This window comes from Magnolia sinica, chromosome 13 (assembly GCF_029962835.1).
Source record: "Magnolia sinica isolate HGM2019 chromosome 13, MsV1, whole genome shotgun sequence".
NCBI classification, from domain to species: domain Eukaryota; kingdom Viridiplantae; phylum Streptophyta; class Magnoliopsida; order Magnoliales; family Magnoliaceae; genus Magnolia; species Magnolia sinica.
Window position 1 is genome coordinate 23,542,771 of NC_080585.1, and position 17,573 is coordinate 23,560,343.

Genomic DNA, 17,573 nt, shown 5'->3' on the forward strand with positions numbered 1-17,573 from the left:
CAACTTATTTTAGAATACAAGCTAAAAAAATAAAGCAGATAAAAAACTCAAGTGTACCCCATCACATAAAACAATGATGATTGAACAACCACCAATAGAAACTTCCAAAGGACTACAAAATTTTGAGCTGAAGCTGATATTTGTGTTTTTCCTTCGTCCAAGTTTATATGACATTACAATATATTTTAGGAAATTTTCAACTGCGGGTGTTATTAGCTCGATTGTTTCTTTTGATCCTATTAGAGTTAAGATCTGCTTATTTTTGAGCTCATACCTTAAAATGAACTGACAAACTAGACGAATGAATGACATAGATATAAAACACAAACATCATGATGGCCCCAAAGCCACAAGACAACCTAGCTGGGTGGCTTTGGGGTCACTACCCATCCACTTCCAAATGGAATATGCAGAGCCATTTGTAAGCAATACACGTTGCATGTGGCTTATTATTCACCAAAACCCACACCCATTTTATCTGTGAGCCAAATTTATCTATAACTTTTGCCTGATTTAATGGTCAGGATTGTCTAATATTTGTATTTTGAACTATTTAAATCGATGGAGAAGTTTCTACTATCGAAAGCTAAGTAGGCCCACATTGACGTTTATGAGAAATCTACTTCATTCACACCTTTTGACAGATTATTTTAGGACATGATTCAAAAAATGAGACAGATCCTAAAAACAAGCAGTTCGCAATCCATTCATTTAACTTTAATTATTCCCCATGGGGTGGGCCACCCGAACGTTGAATCAGCTTGATTTTAGGGATCAAGGCCAAACAAGCTTTAACTTTAATTATTCCCCATGGGGTGGGCCACCCGAACGTTGAATCAGCTTGATTTTAGGGATCAAGGCCAAACAAGCCCCCCCCCACAGAAGTGGTAGGCTGTCCTTAATTGGACGGCTAGGATTGCTTGATAGACACGATTCTAGATTTTGTTCCATCCACAGTGGCATAGGCAATTTGGGTGGTTTGGATAGAATTTGCGTATGTGAGGCATCGCCATATGCGTTAGAGTTTAGGATTATTCCACCAATCGAATTTGGGGACTGTGGATTAGCCAACAGTCCTTTTTAACTTAATGTAATCCACGCGTGCAATTTCTGAGTGATTGTGTATCAAGCGTAATAGGTTGCCGAGTATTATTAACTTTCTTTTTATATAGGTAAAACTGTCAAATCCCTCCATAATACCACAGTCTATTTTATTAAAATACCTTTGTAGCCTAGATAATCACTCATTTATCATTTTTCTAATACTATTTTATTAAAATGGCTTCTCACAAAAAGCCAATAACCTTTTAACAGAAGATGACATATGTGACGTTGAAAAGACCATTTTGTGATTGAGAATGTCAAGCCTACCCCTAGTCGGAGCTCTTTGGAGCTCACCTGATGTGCATCAATTAAACAATTGCTTTAAAAGCTCGAAACTAAAAGAAGTTCGAAGTGATAAAGCAATGCTAATCAATCCCTTTATGTCATAGCCTTGGCCCTACATTGTATAGGTTAGGACTTCAGTTAAACTCCATAGTGGAACCTACTTCACATAAGCCACCTGCATCACGTGGGTGGGGCCCGCCTCACACCAGCCACCCACTTTACATGAGTGGCCGCTTCAAATATGTCTCTGCATGTCTCACAGGCGACGTCACTTAAGCCCGGTGTGAAAATTCTCCTCCATTACCACCACAATATAATCCATTTATCAGTTTTTCAAGTTCATGTCCAAAAACTGAAACAGATCCAAAGCCCAAGTAATGAGACAAGAAACAGTAAAGTGAAAATATCAGTTTCAATGTTGGGCGCCATTCCATCCTCATTATTTCCTGCATGGCAAGTTTTCTATAAGTTTTGAATTTGCCTCATTTTTAAGCTTATGTTCTTGGAATGAGATGAAGAAATTCCTAGATAGGGTGAATTTATGGGAGTTTTCCAAAAGGGCTTTAAAAGAAAAATCCACATCCTTTAGTTTTCCGTTGAGAAAATTTCTAGTACGTTCGCTAAGTGTGATAGTGTGATTGATGTGTGATAGATGCTCTTTTTTTTTTTTTTTGTTACACACACCCACACCCTCACACATCAGTGGTTTTTTCACCACAATGCCTACTCAAACCCATGACCTTGTGTTGAAACTCTTATAAAAATTGATATTACTCAAAAACTGCATAGACGACATAAAAGTGATTCAAATTAAATAATTCAAAACACTCTCTGATGATTTAGATGTATCATGAACAAAAATTCAAGCTATATTTAATTGTCTAACTATTGGATTGATAAAATTTTATTGCATGGTTAGAAATGAAAATATCCAGTGGTCTTCTCTTAACAAAGCACTGTCCACAAATTAGAGATTAGGATTGTCCAATCAAATTTATTTTACTAGTATGACTCAGCGAAAGTGATTTTCACAATTCACTTGGTTTGGTTGGAGATAATGTTTGCTACATCTACCATTTCTAAGCACATGAGTATCAAGTCTCTTATGCGGCCAGAGTATCAAATAACTATTATTCCTGCCTTGTGTATGAGGTCTGCGCGCATACATAGCAATGAATCAGGATATGATAAGTTGAATTTTCAATGGGTTCTTTCCATAGGTAGAGTATTACACAAAAGTCTCTTAGATTAAATATTTCAACCCTTTGATTCTACAAAAGGTTAGATTGCAGATTAAAGAGGGAAATTCAATAGATGTTTGGAAATAATAACTAGGTGATCTTTATTTGAAGGTTTTTCTTTTTTTTTTTTTGAAGTTTCTGTGGATTTGCTCTGGTGCCTTTTTTTTTTCCCTATCTGATTAAGGGCTTTAGTCCTTGATATATCCTTTATATTCATTTTGGTTCTTGCCGTTGGCTAGTAGTAATAGAAATTTTTGAAAAAAAAAAAAGGACCGAAAGGATTCGGTGAATGGTCTACGTTCAACGCTCAAATCTTGCTACTAGAATTGTTGATTAGCTCAGATCAGAGGTTTCCAAGCTCCAAAAGCTTCCATCAGTGTCCTTGAATAGTCAGTCAAGAGAGAAAAAAAAAACAGCAACGGTCCGTATCACAGGACATACATTTGACGGCTAGGATCTTCCATTCCTACCTAGTCTTGGGTCTTCTCTCCGGAAGCGGATTACGGACAAAGGGTACTAAGTAAACTCTGTGGACCCACAGTTATTCATGCATTTTATCCACTCTGTACATCCATTTTATCAGATAATTTTAGGACTTTACTTTAAAAATGAATTATATCTAAAGTTCAAGTTGAACACACCACCGGAATGAGTGTGAATTGAAGGTCTACCGTTGAACAGTTCTTGGGGGCCACAGAAGTGGTAGAGCAAGATAATATTTGTGTTTTGTCTTCATACATGTCCGTGTGATTTTATGAACAGGTTGATGACAAATAAACATCACGGCAGCCTAGAAAGGTTTAACAATGGTGGAAATCAATACTTACACTGTTTCATGTGGTACGGTCCAACTGAGATTTGGATATAATTCAATTTTGATCTCAACCCTTAAAATGATCCGTAAATATGGATGGACGGTGTGGATAAACCAAATGCATTCAAGGTGGGCATAATAGATTTTACTTAACACGATAAGAGCTACTGAGTAACTAAGTACGCAATCCGATTTCCCATCTCTCCATCCGCTGTATGTACGACAAGACAAACAGTCGCCCATGTTTCCGTTTTCGGACGCGGTTTGGATACTATCCCGATGGGCGGGGATTATGTACTACCCCCGCTTATTCCGATCTCTAGACAGGCAGATACTCCCAGGGCTACAAGGGGTCACCGTGACCTATGAATTTTATTTATTCCGGCCAATCATTATTTTTTAAAAATAAAATAAATTTAGTTTAGAGTACCGGATAAAAAATAGAGTAAATACAATGTTCAAGTAGACCACACCATAGGGAGCAACGGTGGTAAGTGTTGATGTCAAAATCTGATCCATTCTTTGCTCAATGCAGCGGAACTTTTGACAAACCCTGGCCTTGCACAAAAGAGTAAGCAAAGGAGACTTTGGCAAATCCAGGAGACCCTCCGATGCCTAAGTCAAGGTAGAGAATCTGGGTCTAATTCGAGTGTAGAGAAATGGTGCGAGATATTGCATACCTCTAATAATAGGGTTCCTTGGTATTTATACCCGTGGGTTAGACGATCCACGTCCGTTAATCTCGGCATGATTTACTCAATCATCTAGATATTATGATTGTGGAGATATTATCCGCAATCTTTGAATTGCGCGGTGTATCGTGTCTTAATGGTGTGTATCTTTGGGCGAGATCGTCGGTCATGTCTGCACTTAGGTTGATCTTCAGACTCGACGTGTAAAGTATCATCACGATCTCATCCTCAGCCTCAGCACGCGATATGTCCATGCCTGGACTCGGCCTCGGCCTTCATGCACGGTATGTATATGCGCCGACTCAGCCTCGGCCTCGGCATATGGAATATTTGTGCTTTGACTTGGCCTCGAGTCAAATAGTTGTGAAGCCGAGTACTAATAGCCAGTATCTGTCGATGGATCACTAAGGTCGAAGTTCGCCTATCAAAGTTGAGAACGAAAATTAGCACTCGGCTCAACCATTTTCCTTTGGACGAGGACGAGGGTTCGGGTCGACCTTAAGAGTTGGCCCCTAACATTGTATCCTCCTTCAAAAGCCTCGTTATTTGATTTGTGTAGCTTAGGTTGACCCTGATTGTCCTTGTACAGATTTTCCCGTAACAGTAAGGATGCCCGCCATTGAAACTTTCTTAGGGTGCACTAGGTTTTTTTATTTGCCATCCAAATTATTGATAACGTGATATACAATTGGGTGAATTTATTTTACATCTTAGATCCAAAACTTCTATTGTCCCTGAGTTTTTCAACAGTGGGAATTTAATCTCCTATCGTGTGGTCCATTTGAGCTTTGGATCTCATCCATTTTTAGAGTTATAATTTAAAATGACATGGAAAAATGAATGGACGGCGTGGATAAAATTCAAACATTCTGTTAACCCTAAAGTGACCCTCCTAGCCTTTGCCTATCATGAGCTCCCAGTAGATGGAGGTAGTACCCAGTCCGCCTCCAACTAGTACCTAGCGGCGGTCCTCACGGGGGCGCGGATTGCGTCCCAGCCTCCTCAGCCGGGACCGGGAAGGAGCTTTGAGTGGCTACTGTGATGTATGGGTCTTATCCACACCGTCCATTCATTTTTCGGTATCATTTAAGGCATATGCAAGGCTCAAGTGGAGTACATAATCAGGTTAAACTCTTATCATCTAAAAGAGTTTTGAATGGAGCTGATATTTGTGTTTTCTCTTTATCCCGGGCACATGTAACTTCATTAATACGTTAGATGGCAAATAAACATTATAGTGGGCCCTAGAAAAGTTCTAATGGTGAGAATCATTATCACCTCTGCTTCCCGTGGTGTGGTCCACTTGAGCCTAGATCTGACCCTTTTTTGACCTTATAACCTAAATTGATATGAAAAAAAAAAATAAAAAAATGAACGGTGTAGATAAGACCCATACACCACAGTGGCCACTCAAATCTCCTCTCCGTTCTCAGCTCGAGACCGACGGTAGGATGCAATCCGCGTCCGGCTGAACCACACTACATAAAGTAATGGTGAAAATAATGCCCCATTTGAAAGTTTCCTTGCAATCATAATGTCACATGTAACATGAATATCAGCTTGATTCAAAAGTTTTCAACGGTAGGCATTGGTCTCATACCCTAAAATGATATATAAAAAATGGAAGGATGGCATGGATAAAACACATATATCATGGTGGGCCCCACATAACCCCTGTCAGGATCGTCCGTCTCTAGCTAGGTCCTGCGGGGGTAATACCCAGATCGAGGAGGCCTCCGAAACGCTGATACGCTGAGACGCCTTAGATGGCATCCGCACCAAAAATCCAAGATTCAAACTAGAGAATTTTCCGACTTTTGATGGCAGAGAGAGAACTGTTACGGCATTTTTGGTTTGTTGACCGGCAATTGAAAGGTTCAGATTGTTTCGTTTCTTGATATTTTCAGGGCATGGACTAACTACAGTGGGGCCCATAAAATTCAACGGTTTGGATCAGTCTCAACAATGGTCCCACTCAAAAGGAATATCTTTTTTTGAAGGGTGACTCAAAACGAATATCTTTCTGTTGAAGGTTGACTCGAAAGGAATAAACGGAGCGAGACGTTACAAAGAAGAGTCGGTCGAACGGACGAGATCGCTCCGAATTACAACTACGCCACGTGTTCATTTCAAGCAACCTCTTCCGAAACATTACGTATCGGTTCTCATTCAAAGAAACGGATCTGAAACATTCTCCCACACGTATCGGTTTTCATTTCAAGTAACCGAAACGAAACACTCTCCGACAAGTATCCGTTTTCATTTCCAGCAACCGATTCCGGTTCCGATACGTAGCGTTTTTCATTTCAAGCAACCGATCCAAAACAGAAAAAAAATAAAAATACAGAAATTTCTATTTATTTATATAAACTATAAAGGGAAAAAACACCTTTAGAGGTATTTCTTCCAAGTGAAATCGACAGATTTGTAGTAGGAAAGTGGAGCTTCCAAAAATCAAAGCCCTAACCCTAACCCTAACCCCAATCCCAACCTTCTAGATAAATGAACCTCCGGCACCAAGATCTGACGGCACCTACCGGCCGGATGACCGGTCCGGCAGATCTGACGCAAGCCTCGACGCGATCGCCGAGTGGTACATGATGTCGTGGAACGTCGCGGTCTCCATCGTCTTCTTCCTCAGCTGTTTCGCCTTCTCCTCCGTGAAGCATCCGGGAGAAAATCGTGATCTGACACGTGTGGCCTCCGGATCCAGATCCAGCACGTTCTGCGGCTCTACGGTGGCGGTTCCGTCAATGTAGTCCGGATCCGAGGGCCATCCGAAGAGTGGGGTCCACCAGCTGGCGGATGAGGATTTCCGGCGCTGTGTGTCGGGTTTCCGGTGGTCGGAGGAGGCGTTTGGCCGGATTCCGGTGGGACGGAAAGAGAGGATCGTTGCCATTGGAGAGTGAGAGAGAGAGAAGAGGATTTTCGGGAAAGAAGGGGAAGAGGAGAGTTATTTTATAAGGGTTCTGGTCAAGAGGATAAGGTTGCCATGGAAGACAGACGCGTGTCACTTTCTGATTGGAGGTCTTTTGCGAGCTTTTTCACTTTTTTATACGCATCCTCCGTGCTTTTTGCTTTTCCTTCTTAAAGAAGCGAAGGCTTTGGTGGTAGTTCACCATCAGTTACAAGTTTTGTTGTCTCTTATAACGGTGATACATCAATGTCCATCAAAACCGTTCAAATATTAGGGCCTCTTTATCGGTGGAGTTTGGAATGGAAATAAGAGAAATTGAACGACCGAAACTAATACTACTTATAAAAATGTATGATACGAAATGATACTTTTGGCCGTCCAAAAAGAGCAGTTAAGGATGGGTTAGTATTTTAGATCAGGCTGAATATCAGAATAAGGTTTTTGCAAAATGAGGGCCACCATTTGTTCGGTTTAGCAGTCGTTCGTGTTGCATTCCTGTCATTGTTGAGACCCAACATCAGTAAGTGGTGGTAAACTATCTCCCTTGTCTGCCGTGTCTTGGAAGAGAGACCTGGTGATAAGCGAGACGAGCAGGCCAAAATAACCATTTGGAATTAGGTCTGTCGATGGGTCGGGTTCCGTTGGATCCGGCTCCAATTCTGAAAATTGGACTCGAATTCACATGTATGCAGAAGGTAACATCCATATCCAATCCATTTCTGATCCGAAAATAGATATAGCTGTCGGATCGTATCACGAATTTAATATATATATAAGATAATATATTTAATTTAATAAAAAAATAATAATGTTTAAATATTTTAAATTTAAATCACACAGGAGTTTTAAAGTATGAAGAGCAGAAGTCCAAATGCCGCACGAAATTCACCACCGTGGAAGTCAAAATGATTGGAGACTTGAAATATGCACTGGTGGCTCCCCGATGGATTCAATCCGGCCCGACTATGATTCATATTTGTTTTTATGAATTCAAATTGAGTCTATTTTAATTAATCAGACATATTTTAAAATTTAGCTCCATGTTATATGAGTTTAGGGTAAATTGAATTTTGGATATGACCTGCCCCATTTGAGAGTCCTATTTGAAATGGGGAAAGATGAAAGTGACCTACTCTTCGTGAGAGTTCAATGCTGGTAGACCATCGTTCTCAAAATGGCAAAGATGAAGTCGATTAGGTATGGCACTAACCGTGGGGCCCACATTGATGTATTTGCTTTATATCCATGCCATTAATATGTTCTGTCAGAAAACATAAAACGTAACCGATCTAAATCTCAAGTGAACCACACTACAAGAAACAGTAGCACTTGACTGACAAAAGTTTTGGATAAGGATGGTATCGTTTTTGCCCTTCGTCCATCAATTTTATCTAGCAATTTTAAGGCCTTCATCCATCAATTGTATCAAATAATTTTAAAACTTTAAAACTCAAGTCGACCAAAACACAAAAAGGATGACAAATAAACATCACTGCCGTATAACCCACACGAACTTTAGGTATGCTTCAAACGTGGGCTCAACTTAAAATAAGTTAGAAAAATGGATCATAAGTAGGCGCACCAAAGCTTTCTTAGTATGATATAAGTGCACTACACGATTCAATTTTACAGTAAATAAACATTACAGTGGGCCCTAAAAAGTTTTTAATGGTGGGCACTCAATTACCACTCTTTCCTGCAGTGTGGTCCACTTGTAATTTATATCAGCTTCGTTTTTTGCATCGTGCTCTAAAATGAGCTGACAAAATGGATGGACCGGATGGATATAGCACATATACATCAAGGTGGGCCCCACAGGGCTGCACTGTGTTTGGTGAGTTCCAGCCGTATCTAATCCGCTCCCGGTCTGTACTCATCCAGTTTACATGTGGACTTAGGTGTACGGATATCAGGACTGTCAAATAGTAGGCCATGTCGTGCATGTATCACGAGGCAGTGTGACCCTGAAAGAACGCCTAAAACCATGGGCTCCGTTTGGTGGATCGCCGACTCCAAATATTCTGTGAACCGCACCAAATAATACAGTGGTGATCGACCATTAAAAACTTCCCATAGGTTACAAAGGTTTTGGATCAAGCTGGTATTTGTGTGGTCCCGCCAACCAGGTTTTTTAACCTTATAAAACAGGTTGGATGGCAAATAAACATTTCGGTAGCCCTCAAATTTTTTTTAATAGTGGGTATTCAATCACCACTGTTTCCTATGGTGTGGTCCACTGAAGATTTAGATCAACATTATTTTTGGGATCATGAACTAAAATGAGTTGTTAAAACAGACGAATTGCGCAGATGTAAGTTACATACGTCATAGTCGTGCCCCCTAAACCATCTCACACTCTTGATCAATCTGGACCATCGATAATCATACTTCATCTGTTCAATTGTTCAATTGATAGATTTCGCTCAGTTTGATTTACACACGTACATTAAAAAGCCCAGCGTTTGGACGGTTCAGGTTGATATACATGTACATCACTTGATAGATAAGGCGTCACCAAACCACCTTCAAAAAATTAGTGGTAATCCAGGTTCTATAAGAAGGCACAAGAAAGGTATCATGTACTTAAATTTCTTACCTTAATTACATTCTCTAGAAATTATTTTTTATTATTAAAAAGATAAAAATCAAAGTAAATTAATATAATATATAGTATAGAATAGAGATATGCATGAAGTCCTAATCTCTTGTTCTCCTCTTCCGATTATTTAAATCATTGATTAAGCAAAGCATTTCTATGCTTCAAAGACTCAAATTAACTTAACATATGTCCTAAATATTTCCATAAAATGAAATGATTTGTTGTCATTGTGTGAGTATTGCGTGTTTGGTAAGACAACGTCGAGCCATTCTCTAAATCTAATCCGTTTAAATATGTGGTCGATGATTCATACTACCTATTAAGGGACCACATACTTTATAACATTGATCAGGAAGCATGCTTGGTAAGGAAAAATCAAGCCATTATCTAAGGGATTTCTAAATCTAATCGGTTTATATATGTGGTCCATGATTCATACAACCTATTAAGGGGCCACATACTTTATAACATTGATCAGGAAGCGTGCTTGGTAAGGAAAAATCAAGCCATTATCTAAGGGATTTCTAAATCTAATTCATTTATATATGTGGTATGATGATTCATGCTTCTTACTAGGGGGCTACTTGCTTATAACATTTTCATCAAGAAGCGGGACCATTATGTGACTATATATATATATATATATATATAGAGAGAGAGAGAGAGAGAGAGAGAGAGAGAGAGAGAGAGGGAGGGAAAAGGTACTATGCACTCGACCTCACTATTAGCTCTCGTGAGGTCGAGCTGTGTGGGCCCCACCGTGATGCGTGTCGACCAGCAACACCGTGCATTTGATGGGTACCCTCTAAATTATGGGATATCCCAAAAATCAGCCGTATACGGAACTCAGGTGGGCCATACCATCTAAAACCATGTGAAACACCATTAAAACATATAAAAGCACTTGGTGAGGCCTTGCTGAGTTTTTAGTTTTGCTGAAAGTTGGTCTAAACCCTCATGCAAGTGGGACACACATAACAGATGGGCTGGATTTGTAAACCACATCTCTGTGGGCCCAAAAAACTGATTATGAATGTTTTAATGGTGCACGCTTCCTCCCCACTTCTGTATGTGGTGTGACCCACACAAGTCACGGATTGACTTGATTTTTGAGACTTAGGCCCACGATGGAATGGTGCATCTGACTAATGGGTTAGATGTTCAAAACGCATCACGGTGGGGCTCACACAGCTCGACCTCATGGGACGGACTCGTGAAGTCGAGCGCATAGTACCTTTTCCCATGTGTATATATATATGATTGTTTCTTGAAAATGTATGCACACATATATGAGAATTGATCATCATGATTTGCTTGTTGCACATTGTAACCCTTGTATAAGTTATGCACGATAAGAATAATGTCTACTGAGAAGCATGTACATAAGAAATGTACCTTCACCTAATTTATGAGGTGATTAGTATGTGATTTTACACATATTAGCAGAATGAGCTTTGTAATAAGCGAGATTGTGTAAGCCTATATTTTATAGTAAGGATAGATCATTGGTTGATTGGATGAATCCCGTATGTCGATGGCGTAGAAAATAAATGCTTGATTATTTACAAATGTGTGAATTGGACTACATGTGTTGTGAGATCAATTATCTACAATTAATGGATAAATTTTACTTCTGTTATCATGTGAGTATGTTAGTTCTGTGACTCTTTCGTCTGATATACTTATATTACGGAATTGATGGATCGTCTATGCATCAACAATGAAGATTTAAAACCATAATTTAAAAGCATACCTGATTGGGAAGACATTCTGTTGACAAGAATCTTGATCTTTTGTACTTTACACCTTCAGGAGAACTTTCAATGGGACTAGGGTTTCTCGCTTGTATTGGTGAGAGGACCAAGACATCTATTTATAAGAAAAATGGCTAGAAGCTTACCCATTACACTTTTCCCTTTTAGAGTCTACGCACCGTAGGTTTCCATATCTAGCTTAATAACTGAGTATATATAGGGATATCGATTCAAGTGTCCCGCCCCAAACCTATATACAATCATCACAACTGTAGCGGGGCCCACTGAATTGCTTAATCTGAATAATCCAACGGTCAGATTTGAATCGATGATCATCTATGACCCACCTAATAGGAGTCTTACAGTGTCCTTACAACTCTATACTAAGCGACAAAGTTGCGATGGAGTGATGCTACTTTAATGTGTATTTAGAAGGTCATGCACATAAATTTAATTGGTTTAAAAGTATGATGGGATAGTTGCCAAATTAACATTAGGCCATAGAGATGAGTGAGCGAGATTGTAGATCAAATGGAGAATGAATTTTATTACAATTTTTTTAAAAAAATGTTATTTATATTATTATACTAGCATTTTTTATGGGCTTTGATCAATCTAGTTTGCCACGATAAAATTCGTTTGATCTTAAAAGCAAATAAGTGTGCATCATGATAATTAGAGTACTATTGAGATTTGTGCACATGCACATATAGAATTAAATGTGCCTAATTTGAATATGATCAAATCAACGATTTATGACAAGTGGTTGGAAATTAGGATGAATCGTTTTAGATACATTTGTGACTTTAGTGCGATATTATTCTCCTAGGGATGATTACAGTCTTAGATGTCCCATTGAATCTATTTTAACAGAGGGTGTAAATTTCAGTTTTCTTATTGTGAGTGTAGGGGAATTTGGCACACTTCATTTCCATCATGACAGAATGGATATTAGAGTTATTCTCTTATTAAGATTTATGAAGTATACAAATAAGTATAGGGCTTTGGTTTTAGATACTTTCATCTCTCTTCTGCAGTCCCAATCCTTTAAAAAAAAAAAAATACTCTTAGAAACCTAAGCTCACTCTCACCCATCAAATTTTATATAGTGTTTATTGTATTTTCTTCCCTAGTAGTTGAGAATCACCTCTCTAATGATATTCTCTTACTACCATTCGTTTAAAACAAAAAAATAAATAAATTATAATGAAGAAACTGATTGTGGTTATACATTTAAGGTAATTGTGTTCCTCAAAAATTTTAAATTATTCTACCTTTTTAGTGTTTCTGCTTAAAAAGAAAAATGAAAAGAAAAACGCCTAGGTTAGGTAAAGGCATTCATTAGTTTGATCACAATGCAATAGATGGTATAGACTTTGTATGTGTGTTTATTGCTGCAAAGTAATCCTTAGATCCTGTGACTAGCCAATAGACCTTGCATTACTAATCCTTTTTACCGTTTTTCAATTCCATAGCTATATAAGAAATGATCACATGCACCAGTTTCATATGAGCCTTCGCATACATTAATTTCTTTCTTAAAATCTTTCATATGATTATATTTGATCAAATTAAACTTTCACATCTATCTACTATTTAATTAATTAGCTAAGATTTTTCAATCCCCACTCTCTAATTAAACTCAATAATTATCTGCTTTTCTAGTTTCCACTTTCCATAGATATAGTAATTAACTGTTTTTTTACTTTTATTTATATTTATATTTTAAGTTAGGCCAGGTCTAATAAATTTTAAAAGTACTCCAAATCTGACAAATCAGACCCATTTTTAAAATGTGCTTGGGTCTAAGATTGGATTGATTTTGGGAAATCACTGGCCTAGTCTATTTAATAATCCATCTTGTCCAGACTAATGATCCATGGTTGGTCCACCGATCCACAACCTAGTGGATCTGACATTAAAGGGGAAAAGCATTATGGTGGGCCCTAGAAAATTTTAAACGGCAGTGTGTTCAATCACACTATTTCCTATAGTATGGTCCACCTGAGATGTGGACCTTTTTCATTTTTGGGCTCATGTTTTAAAATGATATGGAAAAACGGATGAATGGTGTGGATATAGAATAAATACATTAAGGTGGGCCCCACGGTAAGGGGCCACCTGATTCCATCCTGCCAACAGCAAGTTAATTGTCTTCTACTTGGGAGTTAAAATCCGCACATGCACTCTGCACATGTATGAGATCTGGACCTTTCATCGACTGGCCCAACCATAGATGAGTCATACTTCAAATTTATACCATTTATGCAGTTTTCACCAGTTATAACCAATCAATTGAAGGACGGCCGACGAATGTGGACCAATAGGTTATGAATCTCTTTCTACTTCTTTCATAATTCTCCATCTATCATCATCGAAAGTCGCCCACCCCAACGGCTAGGATACGTGATCATTGCAAGTTTCGGCAGTGCCCGGCCACAACGAGCTTATGGACAAGGTCCCACCATATTGGTCCTCCAGCCGATGATCCAGACCGTTCATCTACGAATTCCCATCCAATGTTTGTGTCCCACTTGGACGAGGGGAAAACCAAGTTTCAGCCGTATCCAAAACTAAGGTAGGCCCAATCAGTTCTTTTCGATGTTTTAGGCATGTTTTCACGTGATTTTAAATGGTGTGAATCATCTAAATTTCCGGTACGGCTGATTTTTGAAATATATCTTAAACTAGAATAGTCCCACCAAATGCACGGTTTTGATTTCGGATACAAATCACGTTGGGGCCTCATGAGAAGCTCCAGTGAGGTCGACCTCATAATGAGATATTTTCGCTTCCAATAATCACGTTTTTCTTACTTTGGCGAAGAAACTCCGATGCTTCTTGTGCTCTTCCTGTGGGGAAATTGAATAGTGACATGTGCCAATTAATCTATATTGACGGTTCTGTCCTCATCTGGAAGCCGTGTATGAGCTGCAGGAAGAAAGCCGCCGCCCGTAGCTGACTCCAATCATTATTCGTCATTCAACTGTCCAGTACCGAAGTCGGTGCTGGAAAATCTCAGTGGGCTCCGACATGATGTATCCACGCCGTCCAATCATTTTGCGAGAGAATTTTGTATGATATGAAATAAAATAAGGTAGATCCAATGCTCAAATGGACCACAACACAGAAATCAGTGGTATAATGACACCCCCTCCGTTGAAAACTTCCCAAGGCCCATCGCAATGTTTATTTGCCATCCAACCTCTTCGTAAAGTCACGTAAATCTTTTGAATGGAAAACAAAAAATATCGCCTGGGTCCAAAACTTCTGTAACCCTGAAGAAGATTTTAACGGTAGTGTTCAATCCCCACTTTGTGGTCCACTTGGGCTTTAGATCTGCCTCAAATTTTGGATAATTCACTAAAATGATCTGATAAAATGGATGGATGGCGTGGATAGAACATATGAATCATGGTGGGCCCACAGAGCTTCTCCAGCACCGACGTCCGGGTCTGAATCGGACACGGACTGGCTGGTGACCCCTACAGCAGCCAGGTATCTGGTCCGCTACCGTCCGATTCCGCCCGCCAGCGAGGGAAAGAACAAAAATGTCCAAATCTTGTAAAAGTTACTTGATACGCTGATAGTGTACGTATATCTATACACATGCAGATAGCTGTTGTACACGTTGCATATATCTACCTCGATCCAAACCGTCGGATCCTTCTGGGAATACAGTAGGTTGTCAAGAGTTCAAAATTGTACTGATTGGGGCTATCATTTCAATTCGATGATCAACCGTTTAATTAATGGTGGACAACAAAAAAGGTTAATCTACATTTAGAAATATTGCTAAAAGTGATGGATAAGGTCATCTGATCAGTCGGGATGGAAAAATAGGTGAAGTATGTAGGATTGTAAATTTGTAAATGTTGAACGTTAGTTTCGGTCCTCTAAGACCTCTGTATTACTGCAGAAGTGAGTTTCGTTACACGAAGCTGATTTCCTGAGATGTCCTTGACAAATCCACTCCGTCCATCTGTTTTGAAAGATTACAATAGGACAGGAATCTAAAAAACAGTCAGCTCCAAAACTCAAGTGGGCCATACCAAACAAAATATTGTGGATTGAATGCTTGGGACTGACAGAAGTTTCGTATCTCGATTATATTTGTGAATACCGTTTATCTGAGTGTTAATAACCCTGTGAACGGCTTGGATGGAATATAAAAATCATGGTCAGCTCCAGAGAGGTTTCAATCGTGGATGTTTCCGTTCCTACTGTTTCATTTGGTGGGGGCACACACGAGTTTTGTATCTTTCTCATTTTTAAATTCCTGTCCTTTTATGGTCTTTCAAAACAGATGGATGGAGTGGATCTTTCAAGGACATCTCTGTGGGTCCCACACAGCCCCGGGAGCAGGAATATCTCTCACATGCAATCCTATTCTTTCGGCACATGACAGCGCTTGGACAGGACACCTGCAACACGTCGTACGGGTCGGCGCTGGAAAAGCTTCGTGCGCCTAGATGTATGTCTTATGCTATCCATCCATTTCGCCACCTCATTTTAGGGCAAGGCCGGAAAATGAGGTAGATCCAAATATCAAGTTTACCGTAACACAGGAAAATGAAGATTGAACCCTAATGCAAGAAACTTCCTAAAGCCTGTTATAATATTTATTTTCCATCCAACCTTATAATGTTTATTTTCCATCTAAATTTTTGATTAGGTCACAAAAGCCTGAATTAAGGTACAACACAAATATTAGCTTGATCCAAAACTTTCGTAGCCTCATAGGTTTTTAACGGTGGGTGTTAAGTCAACATATTTTTCCATATAATTTTATAGCATTATCTCAAAAGTGAAGTAAGTCTAATCATCTGGTGGACCATATCATAGGAAACAATGGTGATTAAATGCCTTATCATTAAAAACTTCTTAGGATGGACCTTAATATTTACGTAGTGTTTATTTTCCATCCAATCTGTTGATAAGGTCACATGAGCTTGGATGAAAGTAGAAAACAAATATCAGCTTAATCCAAAACTTGTGGCCCATTAATGGTCAATCACCACTCTTAATTTCCTTTGGTATTGTCCACCTGATAACGGGATCTACTTCATTTTTGGGATAATGCCCTAAAATGATATGAAAAAAATAGGGTGGATGGAGAATACATACATCAAGGTGGGCCCCATGATAAGGGCTGCATCATCTTGTGTGAGTCCCTGTGTAAGCTAATCCGCTCTCTTAGGCACAATGCCCGTGATGTTGTCTAAACTCCACCTTACGGTCTCCTCGGACGATGGTGTCTAAACTCCAACACCTTGGATTAGAGTGGTAAGCAACCAGAGGTTAGGATCGACCTATCAAAGTGGTCCCAAGAGAAATGGATAATCCAAGTAGGCGGGTTGAATGGTCAAGATCGATGGTTGGACATTCTTAATATAGTTAATCCGGTCTTATCATGGACTTGTTGGTTGGGATTGTCCTAAATGATTCTTAAGAAGCACGTGCAATTGATGGTGTGCCAATAGAAACGATTGTCTAAATTGCTTGTCGTGCTTTTCTTTTAATTATAATCCATTTGAACAAAATATTATAATGATCATTTCACTGATGCTTGTGATCATCCCTATCAAAGGGATTCTTGAGAGGCATGAGTGGGGCCCTCGTAATGATTGATCTAGATTGATGATTGAGATATTGTATTTCTTTTTTTAATCATTCATGACCATCTATTTCGTTTTTAATCATTCATGACCATCTATTTCGCATGCTGTTGATCAACGCTTGGGATTGGGCAATGAATTCCATTCTTGACAGTCACGGGCAGTCGCTAGATTCCACAAAATGACTGACAGATAAATATTTGGACCTCCTTTTTTAAAGAATCAACTTCGGTCATTCATTTCTTCAGGCATTGATCACAATGTAATTCATGAGACAATGGACAACCCAATGTGCGGTCGACAATCTTGACTGATCTAAAGGCATGTACAATCTGAAGTGTGGCCCATGAGAAGGGTAGTTTTTTTTTTTTTTTTGCAATAAGAACTTGTACCAGTACGCATTTCTCAAAGCACCAATAGGATGGTTTGAGATAAAACTAAGGAAGAGAGAGAGAGAGAGAGAGAGAGAGAGAGAGAGAGAGATTGCTGATTGTTATTATTTTTAATCCCTATGTATACACGTATATAAAAGATTACACATGAAAGGGC

At 39.1% G+C, this 17,573-nt stretch overlaps 1 protein-coding gene across 1 annotated transcript; it reads right to left on the reverse strand.

The window, feature by feature from the left end:
- Positions 1-6,472: 6,472 nt before the first annotated feature.
- LOC131223254 (uncharacterized) lies at positions 6,473-7,079 on the reverse strand. Its single transcript, XM_058218599.1, has one exon. It carries the CDS (start codon positions 7,033-7,035, stop codon positions 6,670-6,672), a length of 366 nt encoding a protein of 121 aa, XP_058074582.1. The 5' UTR covers positions 7,036-7,079; the 3' UTR covers positions 6,473-6,669.
- Positions 7,080-17,573: the final 10,494 nt, after the last annotated feature.

Bases quoted from the DNA above. Each gene is read 5' to 3' on its own strand.
- LOC131223254 (XM_058218599.1), bottom strand. From the start codon at position 7,035: ATGGCAACGATCCTCTCTTTCCGTCCCACCGGAATCCGGCCAAACGCC.